This window comes from Rhinoraja longicauda, chromosome 11 (assembly GCF_053455715.1).
Source record: "Rhinoraja longicauda isolate Sanriku21f chromosome 11, sRhiLon1.1, whole genome shotgun sequence".
Taxonomy (NCBI): domain Eukaryota; kingdom Metazoa; phylum Chordata; class Chondrichthyes; order Rajiformes; family Arhynchobatidae; genus Rhinoraja; species Rhinoraja longicauda.
The window spans coordinates 20,664,683-20,677,524 of NC_135963.1; the positions used below are offsets into that span (position 1 = coordinate 20,664,683).

General features: G+C 40.3%; 1 protein-coding gene across 3 annotated transcripts in view; it reads right to left on the reverse strand.

Moving 5' to 3' along the window:
- Nucleotides 1-1,298: 1,298 nt before the first annotated feature.
- The window catches only part of LOC144598358 (very long chain fatty acid elongase 4-like), a 49,296-nt gene continuing 37,752 nt past the window's right edge, over nucleotides 1,299-12,842 (reverse strand). For all 3 annotated transcript variants that reach the window (XM_078408426.1, XM_078408425.1, XM_078408427.1), the window contains 2 exons: nucleotides 11,152-11,279; nucleotides 1,299-8,644 (listed from right to left, as the gene is read on the reverse strand). In XM_078408426.1, the coding sequence (XP_078264552.1) occupies nucleotides 8,477-8,644; nucleotides 11,152-11,279 (296 nt within the window). In that variant the 3' untranslated portion in view covers nucleotides 1,299-8,476. The remainder of the gene's footprint in view (nucleotides 8,645-11,151; nucleotides 11,280-12,842) is intronic.

Genomic DNA, 12,842 nt, shown 5'->3' on the forward strand with positions numbered 1-12,842 from the left:
GCAGCCTCCTAGCATCCTCCTCGCAGCTAACACTGCCACCCAGCTTCGTGTCATCCGCAAACTTAGAGATGTTGCATTCAATTCCCTCGTCCAAATCATTAATATACACTGTAAATAACTGGGGTCCCAGCACTGAGCCTTGCGGTACCCCACTAGTCACTGCCTGCCATTCCGAAAAGGACCCGTTTATTCCTACTCTTTGCTTCCTGTCCGCCAACCAATTTTCTATCCACCTCAACACTGAACCCTCAATACCATGTGCTTTAAGTTTGTAATGCTAATAAAAAACTGCAGCATCCAATGCACAGTATTGGTATTAAATATTGCTGCCACCATCTTAAGTCAAATTTGTTTACATAAGAGAGTTGGGAATCCAGAAAGTGAATGAAAATAACAATGAAAATAAAGAAAAGGATTACAATAAAATAGGAGAGACCGTTGTTGTCTCTTACTTGTGTATATTACTTAAGGCAAAACCACATTTAGATACTCCATAGGATGCCCTCAATATTTTATATCTTAGGCATTTACTGAAGTGTCGTCACAGTTGATCTACACAGAACAACCTCCCATAAAGTAAAAATGGCTTTTTTAAAAAAGTATTTATCAAGTAACAATTTATTAAACGGAACACTGGGGATAACTCCCTAGTACCATCAGATCTTTTCAGACGGGCGGCACGGTGGCATAGTGCTACTGACTTACAGTGCCAGAGACCCGGGTTCTATCCTGACTACAGGTGCTTATCTGTACGAAGTTTGTACGTTCTCCCCGTGACCTGCGCGGGTTTTGTCCGAGATCCTCCCACATTCCAAAGTCGTACAGGATTGTAGAGTAATTGGCTTTGTATAACACATTAAATTGTCCAGTGTGCGTAGGGCAGTATTAATGTGCGGGAATTGCTGGTCGGTGCAGACTCGGTGGTCCGAAGGGCCTGTTTCCATGCTATATCTCTAAGCTAAACAAAAACGAAACTAGTTGAGAGAGCAGACAGAACCTCAAATTCAAAACTGTGCTTTTAGCAACACTTCCTCAACTCTTACTACCAGCTTAAATGTTTGTGCATAAGAATGCGAGTCCATTACTTCTCAATTAGAGCTATTAACTAAACATAGCTGATAAGAAGGCATATCAAACCATACACATAAGCATAAAGCATCACAGGACCAATCGTGAGTGAATAATTAGCTTTTACTGAAAAACTTGGAAACATAATAAGCCACTAAACAAAACAGTTGCAAAATATTAGCAAACATCATGTCATACCTAAAAGACAAAAGGTTTCAATTTAACCCATATTTAGGCTTTCAATGAATTATAAACCTTAATCTAAGTGGAGTTTAAAATAAAATAAAAAGTCACATAAAATGAGGATGCATTCAAAATGTTCAAACAATAAAAAACAGAAGGGGCAAGTAATAAATCCTAGTCAAATCCTATTTTTCATTCATATTATCCAGCCAACGGGTTAAAATAACAATGGGAAAGGCCACTGCTGTGTCTTACTTGTGTATATTACTTAAGAGCAGATGAAGTAAAGGCAAACTGAAAAAAAAAAGATATTTGCTACCAGCCATGTAGCATTAACATGATCAGTATTTTAAAAAAAACTTTAAGTGCGACCTTTGATATAAACAAGTACCTCATACAATGATCAGATTCTGATGCATCTTACAATACTGTTACATTTTGGTGAAATTATTAAAACAACTGTGGTTTCAATATTTTTGCTCATTCAACAGAATTTGTCTGGAGGATTTGTAACAGACATTCATAAAAGTTCTTGGATATACCAAGCTCAATGCTGTTCAAACATTACAAATTCAAGGCATCACTTATCTACTGCTAAGCGTCAAATTCTTGACCCATTGCAGATGTATCGTGCTGTACAACAAATCCAGACTAGCATAATACATATGCTAAACACAGGACTATGACTCAGTTATCTCAACAGGGATTCCAGGGCTTGCTCCAAGTTCTGGCAGAGTTCAGTAGTACTTCAGCTTCTCAAATAAACATTCAGAATCCCATACGATAAACAGAACCAACTTTAATGCATACTATTTCTGAGCAGCATAAGCAAATGGTGAATGATTCCTTTGGCTGTTAGGGTCATAACACATTCTTCTTAGCTTACACAATGCCAAATATCTAATACATCCTTCATTAGGAATTACCTTAAAATAGTATAAGGTGCTGCAGAAACACAATAGTTTACAATCTCAATTAAGTGCTAATGAAATGAATGGATTGCTTTGGTGCAGCATTGTGCCTCAGGAGCATGCAGTTTCGGAGGGACGGATTATTCTACTTGTGTTTATTGGCGATAGGAATGGAAAAATAGCAAAATAGAAGCAAAAAGAAATTAACTGACATTTCAACCAGATATCTGGTTCATGAAACAATACATTAGGGTTTATAAAAAATGGCTCGCCTCTTATTTTGGCATTTTCAGGCTGATGTGCATTGAGCAACACCTAAAAAAAACACAACATTCATAAGGCATCCAATTGTGCATCACTCCTTTAGTGCATTGTTAACTGAGCAGCATCAAACAGGACATTCATTTTCCATTCCATATCCGCCAGATAAATGCATGTTCTACCATTTTCTTGGTTATCTTATGGTAATGATACAATAAAATTCCATTGCTCAAATTTAAATAAGATATTTAACAATGCTGCAAACGGTGATAAGGTCAGTATATACAAGACAGGTTTTTTTTAAAAATGCACTCTTCTGATTTTTTTGCATAAATCTGTTTAAAAGCTATTAAGTCATTGGGTCCTTCATTTTAGCAGTGGTCTTCATTTGTGAACCCGGTACCCAAAGAATCCAGCTAATTTGAGGAAGGACATTCTTGCTATTGAGGGAGTGCAGTGTAGGTTCACGAGGTTAATTCCCGGGATGGCGGGACTGGCAAATAATGAAAGAATGGAGCAACTGGGCTTGTATTCACTGGAATTTAGAAGGATGAGCGGGGATCTTATAGAAACATATAAAGTTATTAAGGGATTGGACATGCTAGATGCAGGAAACATGTTCCCGATGTTGGGGGAAGTCCAGAACCAGGGGCCACAGATAAAGAATAAGGGGTAGGCCATTTAGAACTGAGATGAGGAAAAACTTTTTCACATAAAGTTGTGAATTTGTGGAATTCTCTGCCTCAGAAGGCAGTGGAGGCCAATTCACAGGATGTATTCAAAAGAGAGTTAGATAGAGCTCTTTGGGCAAGCGGAATCAAGGGGTATGGGGAGAAGGCAGGAACGGGGTACTGATTGTGGATGATCAGCCATGATCACATTGAATGGCGGTGCTGGTTCAAAGGGCCGAATGGCCTACTCCTGCACCTATTGTCTATGTATCTATGTATTAAGTTTTATGCAAATAAGGTCCAGTGAATGATCACAACAGGACCATTAAAAAATTACAACACTGAATGAGATCTGTGCCTGTCAGTAAAGAACAGCTCTACTTAATCTCTCATCCTCCACCACTTAAAGAACCATGAGATGTACTAAAATGGACAGAGCAGGTGTTCAAAAACGTTCTAAATTTATCAGGGTCTCTGTCTCCACCACCCATTCAAGTAATGAGTTCCAGATCTCTGTCATTCACTGCATGAAAAATGTTTTCCTCATGTCCCTTCTAGTGTAAATTCCATGAAATAAATTTGCAAATGCCTAGTTGTTACATGGCAGATAAATTGAAAGGGTTATGCTTTACTTGCTACAGAAAATTTTCAAGGCGTATGGAAGACCCTTCATAAGCAAAATCCAAGGCAGAAAACTACAGACTTCACAAGACTTAACTTTGCATTTAGTCATCTAAATTTCATTTGAATAAATACCTCCATCACCATATCCTATTATTCCTCGAGTTAAATTGTTGTTTCAGTCTGTGTACAACGCACACCAATCTGTAACAGATACAAAATGCTGGAGAAACTCAGCGGGACAGGCAGCATCTCTGGATAGAAGGCATGGGTGATGTTTCGGGTAGGGACCCTTCTTGACCCGAACCATCACCCATTCCTTCTATCCAGAGATGTTGCCTGTCCCGCTGAGTTACTCCAGCATTTTGTGTCTATCTTCGGTTTAAACAGCATCTGCAGTTCCTTTCTACAACACACCAATCTTTGCTGATCATTAACGTGTCTTTGGAAAAAGGCTACAAGAGATCCTTTTGAGAGGAAGATGGATCATAACTGGGTTTTGAACAATTTTGAATCATTCCTTTCTTTTGAGGAAGTTCATTGGTTGCTACTCATATTTCACCATACTTGCATCTGATTGTCGTCCAAACATGTTGGAGGTATTTAACAATTGGGAAGAGACAAGTTGCCAGAGTCCATTTCAAGCTCATTTACACAAGCCTCTCCGCTGTTCACTTGCTAGAAATAGAAGCCATGAGCCAGAACTTTGGCTGATTCTCCCCATATTGCCACTTTTTACAACAATTTTAGTTGGGAAAAATAAACATTATGCAGGAATTTGCAGCAGTAAGGTGACGGAAAAATGTTTTCCAACTTTAATTGATGGGGATGAATAGTAAAATCAATTGATAGGTCATCACATAAAGCAAAATGTGTAATTCTATCCTTTTACCTCATTCCAGAGAATTTATGACAAACTGCCATTCCTGTCAAAAGTCCTTGAAAAGGCAATTCTAAACCAATTAGTGCCCTACCTGCACCAATACACCATCCTGGAAAGTTTCCAGTCAGGTTTCAGAGCCCACCACAGCACAGAGTCTGCCTTGCTGAAGGTACACAACGACCTGCTTCTCGCCATCGACACCGGCGTCTGTGCAATCCTGCTCCTTCTCGACCTCAGCGCAGCGTTCGATACAGTGGACCACACCATCCTTATTGACCGTCTCCGGTACGCGGTTGGCATTGATGGCACTGCCCTGAGCTGGTTCGCTTCGTACCTCAAAGATAGGAGTTTCGCCATCAACATAGGCAGTTATTCCTCTGCTCCAGCTAGCCTCTCCTGCGGAGTTCCACAAGGCTCCATCCTAGGCCCCATTCTCATCTCTCTATACATGCTCCCCCTTGGCCAAATCATTCAAAGGCACGGCATTTCTTTCCACTGCTATGCCGATGACACTCAGCTTTACCTCCCCCTGAAACCCAACAACCAGTCAAATTTAAACAGCCTCTTACACTGCCTTGAGGACATAAAATGTTGGATGGCACAGAACTTCCTCCAATTAAATGAGAGCAAGTCTGAGGTTATCCTATTCGGCCCCCCCGACTCCATCAAATCGATAACAGGCAGTCTTGGAAGTCTATCCTGCCTAGTCAAACCGCATGTCAAAAACCTCGGCATGATATTTGACTCTGCATTAAAATTTGATAAGCAAGTCAACGCTGTGGTAAAAGCCAGCTTCTTCCAACTTCGAACCATAACTAAAATCAAACCTTTCCTCCAATTCGACGACACAGAAAAAATCATTCACGCTTTCATTTCCTCCCGCCTAGACTACTGCAACTCCCTATACACTGGGATCAGCCAATCTTCCCTGTCCCGCCTGCAACTGGTCCAAAATGCCGCAGCGAGACTCCTGAAGGGTACCCGTAAAAGGGACCACATCACCCCAATTCTGGCCTCTCTCCACTGGCTCCCTGTACGGTACAGAATCAACTTCAAGCCTCCTATTCACGTATAAAGCCCTAAATGGACATTCCCCCCCCTACATCAAAAATCTTCTAACCCCCCTCTCTAACTCCAGGTCCCTCAGGTCGGCCGACTTGGGGCTACTCACTATCCCGCGGTCTAGGCTTAAGCTCAGGGGTGACCGCGCTTTTGCGGTTGCAGCTCCTAGACTGTGGAACAGCATCCCTCTCCCCATCAGAACTGCCCCCTCCATCGACTCCTTTAAGTCCAGGCTCAAAACCTATTTCTACTCCCTAGCGTTTGAGGCTCATTGAGGAGGCGCTGTGAACTGTTTGCGTGCTACTGTATGTTTCTTTTTTTTTTCCTTAGTACCTAATCAGATGTACAGCACTTTGGTCAACGTGGGTTGTTTTTAAATGTGCTATACAAATAAAATTGACTTGATTTGACTTGACCTTATTGTGCTTCTGTGGGTAAAAAAAAAAACAGGACCTAATTCCACCTTTCAGTGCAGTAGTTTATGGCTCTTCAAGGGAAATAGAAAGTACTTTTTCAATGCAGAGGTTTCTCGTTCGGTTACCTTTTCAGGATCTGAGTTCTGCAAACCCACTATCCATTGGGTGAAAATATGTTTTTCCCCTTTGACTCCCGTCTAATCCTTCTTTCAATTTGGAACAAGGAAGGGCCACACCTTGAAGAGATTTACTAAAGGCAATAGAATTCTGGACATGCACAAAAGAGAGAAGGAATAATAGAAAATCCGCAAACCATTTAGCCATCCTGAAAAGCTAAAGCCAGAAGTTGGTAAAACCATGTTAACGTTGAGAGAAAGATCCAGGTGCAGACAGACCGATTTTTAAAAAATGGAAAAGGTAATCTTATTGAGAACAGAATTTAGGGTTTAACCTGGAGGACAGCAATGTTGAACTTGGCAGGTCTTGACTAAGTAGCAATTGAAGTGATCTTGACAAGGCAAATGAAAATAATGGGAAGTTCATGAATTAATACTTAACCAGTTTAGTGGCACAGAAATGATTGCAGAGTTGAAAATACATTGAGAGAAGCAAAGAAAGATGTTTTTAGAAGAAAATCTCCATTTGTGCTTTGAGGCAAACTGATGCCTACTGACACTACCAAAGTCGAGCACGCAAAGCTCAGTCGAGACTGAATCACAACGATGTAGCACATATTGTTACTTTGGGAATAAGAATCTAACTGGAGGTTTCATTAAGTTTTATGGCTTGCCTCAGCAGCTGCAAGTTGAATTTTCACAGTACCCTTTTTTTAAAACCACAGTGGGAAAAAATGATTCTATGGTCAGGTGCACTTGTGGACAAGATAATCATTTATTTTGCTTAATAGCAATATTAAGAATGGAATACTGCTGATTTTTTTTAGAAAATGCCATTCCCATTTAAACCACAGTCAAAAAGAACAGAGTACTGCACTCACAAGGAGTCTGTAGATATTTCAATATTCATCCATTATTAAAATTCCAAAGCAATAACCATAATTTCAGGGTAAAATGATGATTTGTTTGGTTGTTCTGTTCCACAGTGTCATTCCTTCTCAAAAAACCATGCAATAAGATATATACATTTAAAATCATTATTACAAAAGCAACTCAGTGCAATAGGTACTTGTGCTTAAACCAACGAGGGTTATTCAAGCATACACCTAAATTTGAATTCACTACACTTGGATCTATGTATTTGGGTATGGACTGACCACCTATGTTACTTTATTTGAAAAACTACAAGTGAACATTAAAGTCTATGTTACCTGTTCCTGAAACACCACTTTCCCACCAATACAAAAAAAACTATTTTCAAGCAAGGTATTGAGAAGTAAGAAAATGGATCCACTTTTGATTGTGGCAGTTTTCTGGTGACATTATGGACATTTCTTATGCATTGGAATGGCACATTTGCTCAATAGTAAAAGACCATACAGAAGCAAAAAAAAAAGATCTTCAGTGCAATGCTTGGGCACGTGATCTTATAACTTGGCCAAAAATAATTGTGGAACGTTAAGGACAAAATATAAATAATAAAATTACTTGTTGCACATTAACCTGCTTTTGTGTTGTAATTTGCTCCTCAGAACTACATCAGAAGAGACCTTTACATAAAAGCTGTATGAATACAAACAAAAAGAAGTTGCACAAAAAGATAATTAATAGCTAAACTCCATTACAATTGCAACTGATCCACGTGCATTTGGGGCAGGAACAGTAAAGATTTTTTTTCCAGTGATGGGCACTCACAATTAGTTTAATAGATAAATTAATGGGTTGAAATTTAGCAGGAATAATGAACAATCTGTGAAATACCAACAGGAATTTGAGATTTGCATTAAAAGTGCAATTCACCAAACACACCACCTGGCAGCTGCAGCAGAATTCTATTTTTTTCAGTGTTGGCCAAATTAAATGTCTCATTTACCTCACTACTCTGGTTTAATTTGGAGCTATTATGAAGGTAAACGTGACAGGTTTTTTTTCAGTGCAACTCCCTGCATAAGGGCAGCAAAGCAAATATGGATGTGCAGGCTTCTGCTGGACAGTCGATGGCAGAGAAAAGTCATTACAGACTGCACAGAGTGCGATTTCAGGAATCGGTGGTGGTTGTGAGTTTGCAAAGAGGAAATCCAAATAACACATATCTTTTGATATGCTGGACTGGAGCAGCAAATAATCAACAAGGCTATTTGCTGCAATAATAAAGAATGGATCTTAAAATACAAAACCCTTTTCTAATACGCCACCCACACACTAAAAAAAATTAAACATTTGCAATTGACACAAGGACATTGTTACAGATATTTCAGAGAATTAAAAGTGGTCTGTGCAGGATTTACGCTGCTTTTGTCTTTTTCTGGATGTATGCTTTATAATAAAAGTTGGTGAATAGAATAATAATCGTGATGATGTAGACGAAGACGAAAAGGTTAAACCCGTCTGGGAAGTCACAGTCTGTGAAGAGGTTATAAGAAGTGTGCACAGCGATGCCATAAAACTGGAGCTAAAAAAGAAAATGGAACATGTCATTTATAGAATCACTAGACCAAGTGGATACGTTGGGCCCAAACCTCTCCTGCATTGGTGCATCCCCACTCCCCCTCCCTCCCCTCTCCTTCCCCCCCACTCCATCCCGCTCAACCCCCTTATCCTCCCTCCTCCTCCCCCCTCTCTCCCTAGGAGATAGATTTAAACTTTAAAATGTGAATAACTTTAAAAATATAACACCGATTTCAATGAAACATCTTCCATTAACACCAAAGGGACGACAGTGAGTAAGGTGGGCCTAAATTTATCGTGCTATCGTGTACCGTTTTGGCTGTAGTTCAGGAACAAACAAACAAACAAACGAGAGTTATAGTATATAGATTAAAATCATAAAGTCTGGAAACAGGCCCTTTGGTCCAATTTTCCCACGCCAACCAACATGCCCCATCTACACTAGTCCCAACTGCCTGCGTTTGGCCCATAGCCTTCTAAACCTTTCCTATCCATGTACCTATCGAAATGTCTTTTAAATGTTGTGATAGTACCTGCTTAACTACCTCCTCTGGCAGCTCGTTCCATATACCCACTGCTCTTTGTGTGAAAAAGTTGCCCCTCAGGTTCCTATTAAATATTTTCCATCTCACTGTAAACGTATGTCCTCTGGTTCTCGACTACCCTACTCTGGGTAAAAGACTGTGCATTTACCCTATCTATTCCCCTCATGATCTTAAGTTCGCCAGTTAAAGACAGTCCTCAATCTCTCCTTTCCATCATGCATAGATGGAGAGAGCACATAGCAGAAGCCATACAACACTGTTTAATTCTTCCCCCCTTTTTATTCATTAGCAAGTTCAATAATTGTTCCACTGTGTGCCTTCCAGCGAGGAGACCACCCCTAATATTTCTCTACAAAATGCTAATCCAGCTTTGAGATTCCATAGCTTTGCAGAAAGCAACATACGAGGAGCGCTTGATAGCTCTTGGCTGGTACTCACTGGAGTTTGTAAGGATGAGGGGCGATCTCATAGAAACCTACCGAATAATAAAAGACCTAGATAGAGTAGATGTGGAGGATGCTTCCAGCAGTGGGAGTGTTTAGGGTCACAGCTTCAGAATAAAAGGAATACCTTGAGAATGGAGATGAGGAGGAATTTCTTTAGCCAAAGGGTGGGAAATCTGTGGAATTCATTGGCACAGACAGCAGTGGAGGCCAAGATATTGGGTATTTTTAAAGCAGAGATTGATCGGTTCTTGATGAGAAGGGGTGTCAAAGGTTACAGGGAGAGTGAGAAGAAAGGGGTTGAAAGGGGAAAAATAGATCAGCCATGATTGACAAGTAGAACGGCACGGTAGCGCAGCGGTAGAGTTGCTGCTTTACAGCGAATGCAACGCCGGAGACTCAGGTTCGATCCTGACTACGGGTGCTGCACTGTAAGGAGTTTGTACGTTCTCCCCGTGACCTGCGTGGGTTTTCTCCGAGATCTTCGGTTTCCTCCCACACTCCAAAGACGTACAGGTATGTAGGTTAATTGGCTGGGTAAATGTAAAAATTGTCCCTAGTGGGTGTAGGATAGTGTTAATGTGCGGGGATCGCTGGGCGGCACGGACTTGGTGGGCCGAAAAGGCCTGTTTCCGGCTGTATATATATGATATGATATGATAACAGAATTAATGGGCCGAATAGCCTAATTCTGCTCCAACGTCTTGTGAACTTATGTAGAAAGTCAGCAAATTTTATTTTCCATTTATCTCAATTTATTTTCTTTAAACTTGCAACAGCAGGAAGAGACCTAGCTCTACTTCAATCACAAAGATACAACTTCCACCTTCAATGCATTTGAAGTTGTCCTCATTGAACAAAGTTGGCATCCAGTGTTAGAACATTAGTGCAGGCAGCAGGTTTGGCTACAATTGCCAACATTGCCGGAAAAGAGAAGGCACCAATATCAGCACTACAATGAAAATGTAAGACCAAGCCCAGCTGAGATTGAACACCACACCTGCAGTTAATTATGGAATGAAATGCAATACTTTATTGTCACACGTGACAAGGCACAGTGAAATTCTTTGCTTCCATACCCAATGTATACAAATAGCAGCCACCTACAGCTCAGACAAAGTTACAAAGTATGCCGACTCCTCCTTTTATTCTCCCCTCCCACGCCGGGTCCACATTGTCCTTTGTTCTCCCCCCTCCCCATTGTTCCATAATTTTTCCATATTATGCACGATGCAATGAAGACTTTGAGATATCCAAATATAAGGTATAATATAAGGGAGTCTGTAAGAAGGGTCTCGACCCGAAACATCACCCATTCCTTCTCTCCAAGATGCTGCCTGTCCAGCTGAGTTACTCCAGCTTTTTGAGTCTATCCAAATATAAGAGTTGACGTATAAACAAAAGGGAAGATTATGGGTTGGGTTGAATATTCAGGTGTTATTACATCTCCATTTTATGTCCAAGTCAGGATTTCTGGCACTCCGATATTTTTAACTCTACACATTTTTAAATTATCAACATACCAGCTGAATCATTGTGAGATGGCGCTTCCACCACAGGTACTTGCGCATGTGTGGTCCCATTGCAGCAATGCCATAGTACAGGTACATCACAATATGCACAAAGGAATTCAACATGCCAATGAAGAAAGCTGAAGATGACAAATAATATTAATGAACATTAATTATATTGTAATCATAATGGATGCAACATCCAGCAATGTGTAAAGAATTACTGATTCGACCATCCTATTTGTTCTAACTTTTATGGAAGATCATTAAGTTAGAGATACAGCACAATATCAGGCCTTTTGGCCCATTGTGTCCATGCCAACCATCAACTATCCATTTACACAAATCCTACATGCCAAAACGTCACACATTCCTACTTTCCAGATATGCTGCCGGTCCCGCCTGCTGAGTTACTCCAGCATTTTGTGTCCATCTTTGGTTTAAACCAGCATCTGCAGTTCCTTCCAACATTAACCCAACTTATAATTTTCCCATATTCTCATCAACTTCCCGGCACACTCAGGACAAGTTACTGTGGCCAACTAACCAACCAACCTGCACTTCTTTGGGATGTGGAGGAAACACGAGCACCTGGAGGAATCCGTGCAGTCACAAGGAGAACATGGAAATGTCCCACAGACAGTACCCAAGTCAGGGTTGAACCCAGGTTATTGGCGCAGTGAGGCCAAAGATCTACTAGCTGTGCCACCCCACATGAAGTTAGATTTAGGAAAAAAGCAAGAGAAGCTTCGTAGCAGATGGAATGATGATTGGAATAATGAATGGGAGAAGGGTGGCAGGAATGGCAAAGGAATAATTGTCTTCAAGCTACAACTGCTACTGTTACCAAGGCCTCTTTATAGCTCAGATTAATTGTGAGCAAAATACCAGTAAACTCCTAATATGATTTTACCAATCTCCTCTAGTTTTAAAACAATATTTCCCCACAGCAATGGAAAACAATTGTCAGTGGCTGGTTACCACAGCCAACACCCTTTCAAGCTGCAACAATACCACAGTATTCTGGGCACGAGAGTGTGTATGATGGTTGGGTGGGGTGAGAAAATGATGAAACGTTAGATTCACACTTCCTGCTTATATAATATTGGGACCATTACTAATATATTCTAAAAAAAGTAGCATTTGATATCAAATAGATTGTAGCAACATGAATGAGTCATTAACAAAGAAATAGGAAATAGTTGCTGGCTCCAACAAAGCATGCAGTAATTGACTTCTACAGCCAGGACCTGATTTTAGATTTACTTTTATGTTTCACTTGTAAGCTAATAGAAGTCTATGGATCATGTTTATGCACAAAAGGACGACCATTTTGAAGATAAGGGCATTATAAACATTGACAAAGTACACCTTAAAATGAGACTTCAGGAGGACATACACCTGTAAAATGGACAAACATATGGGAGATGCAATTTATCATGGATAACTGAGAATTAAGGTATTGCAAATGCAATATAGTCTGAAATTAAAATTTAAGAGTAGAGATGCAAGAACAAACTAGGGGTGGCAGGGTGGACATATGTCAACAAACGTGACAGTGTAGTTTATTAAATACATAATTGTTTCAACATGACACACTGAACACAAAAGTAACCAAGTTACACTAAACCTTTTGAAATAATGGGTTCAGGCTCAGGTGGAGTATTTTAGACAATTCTCGGCACAACGCTTTAAGATAATGC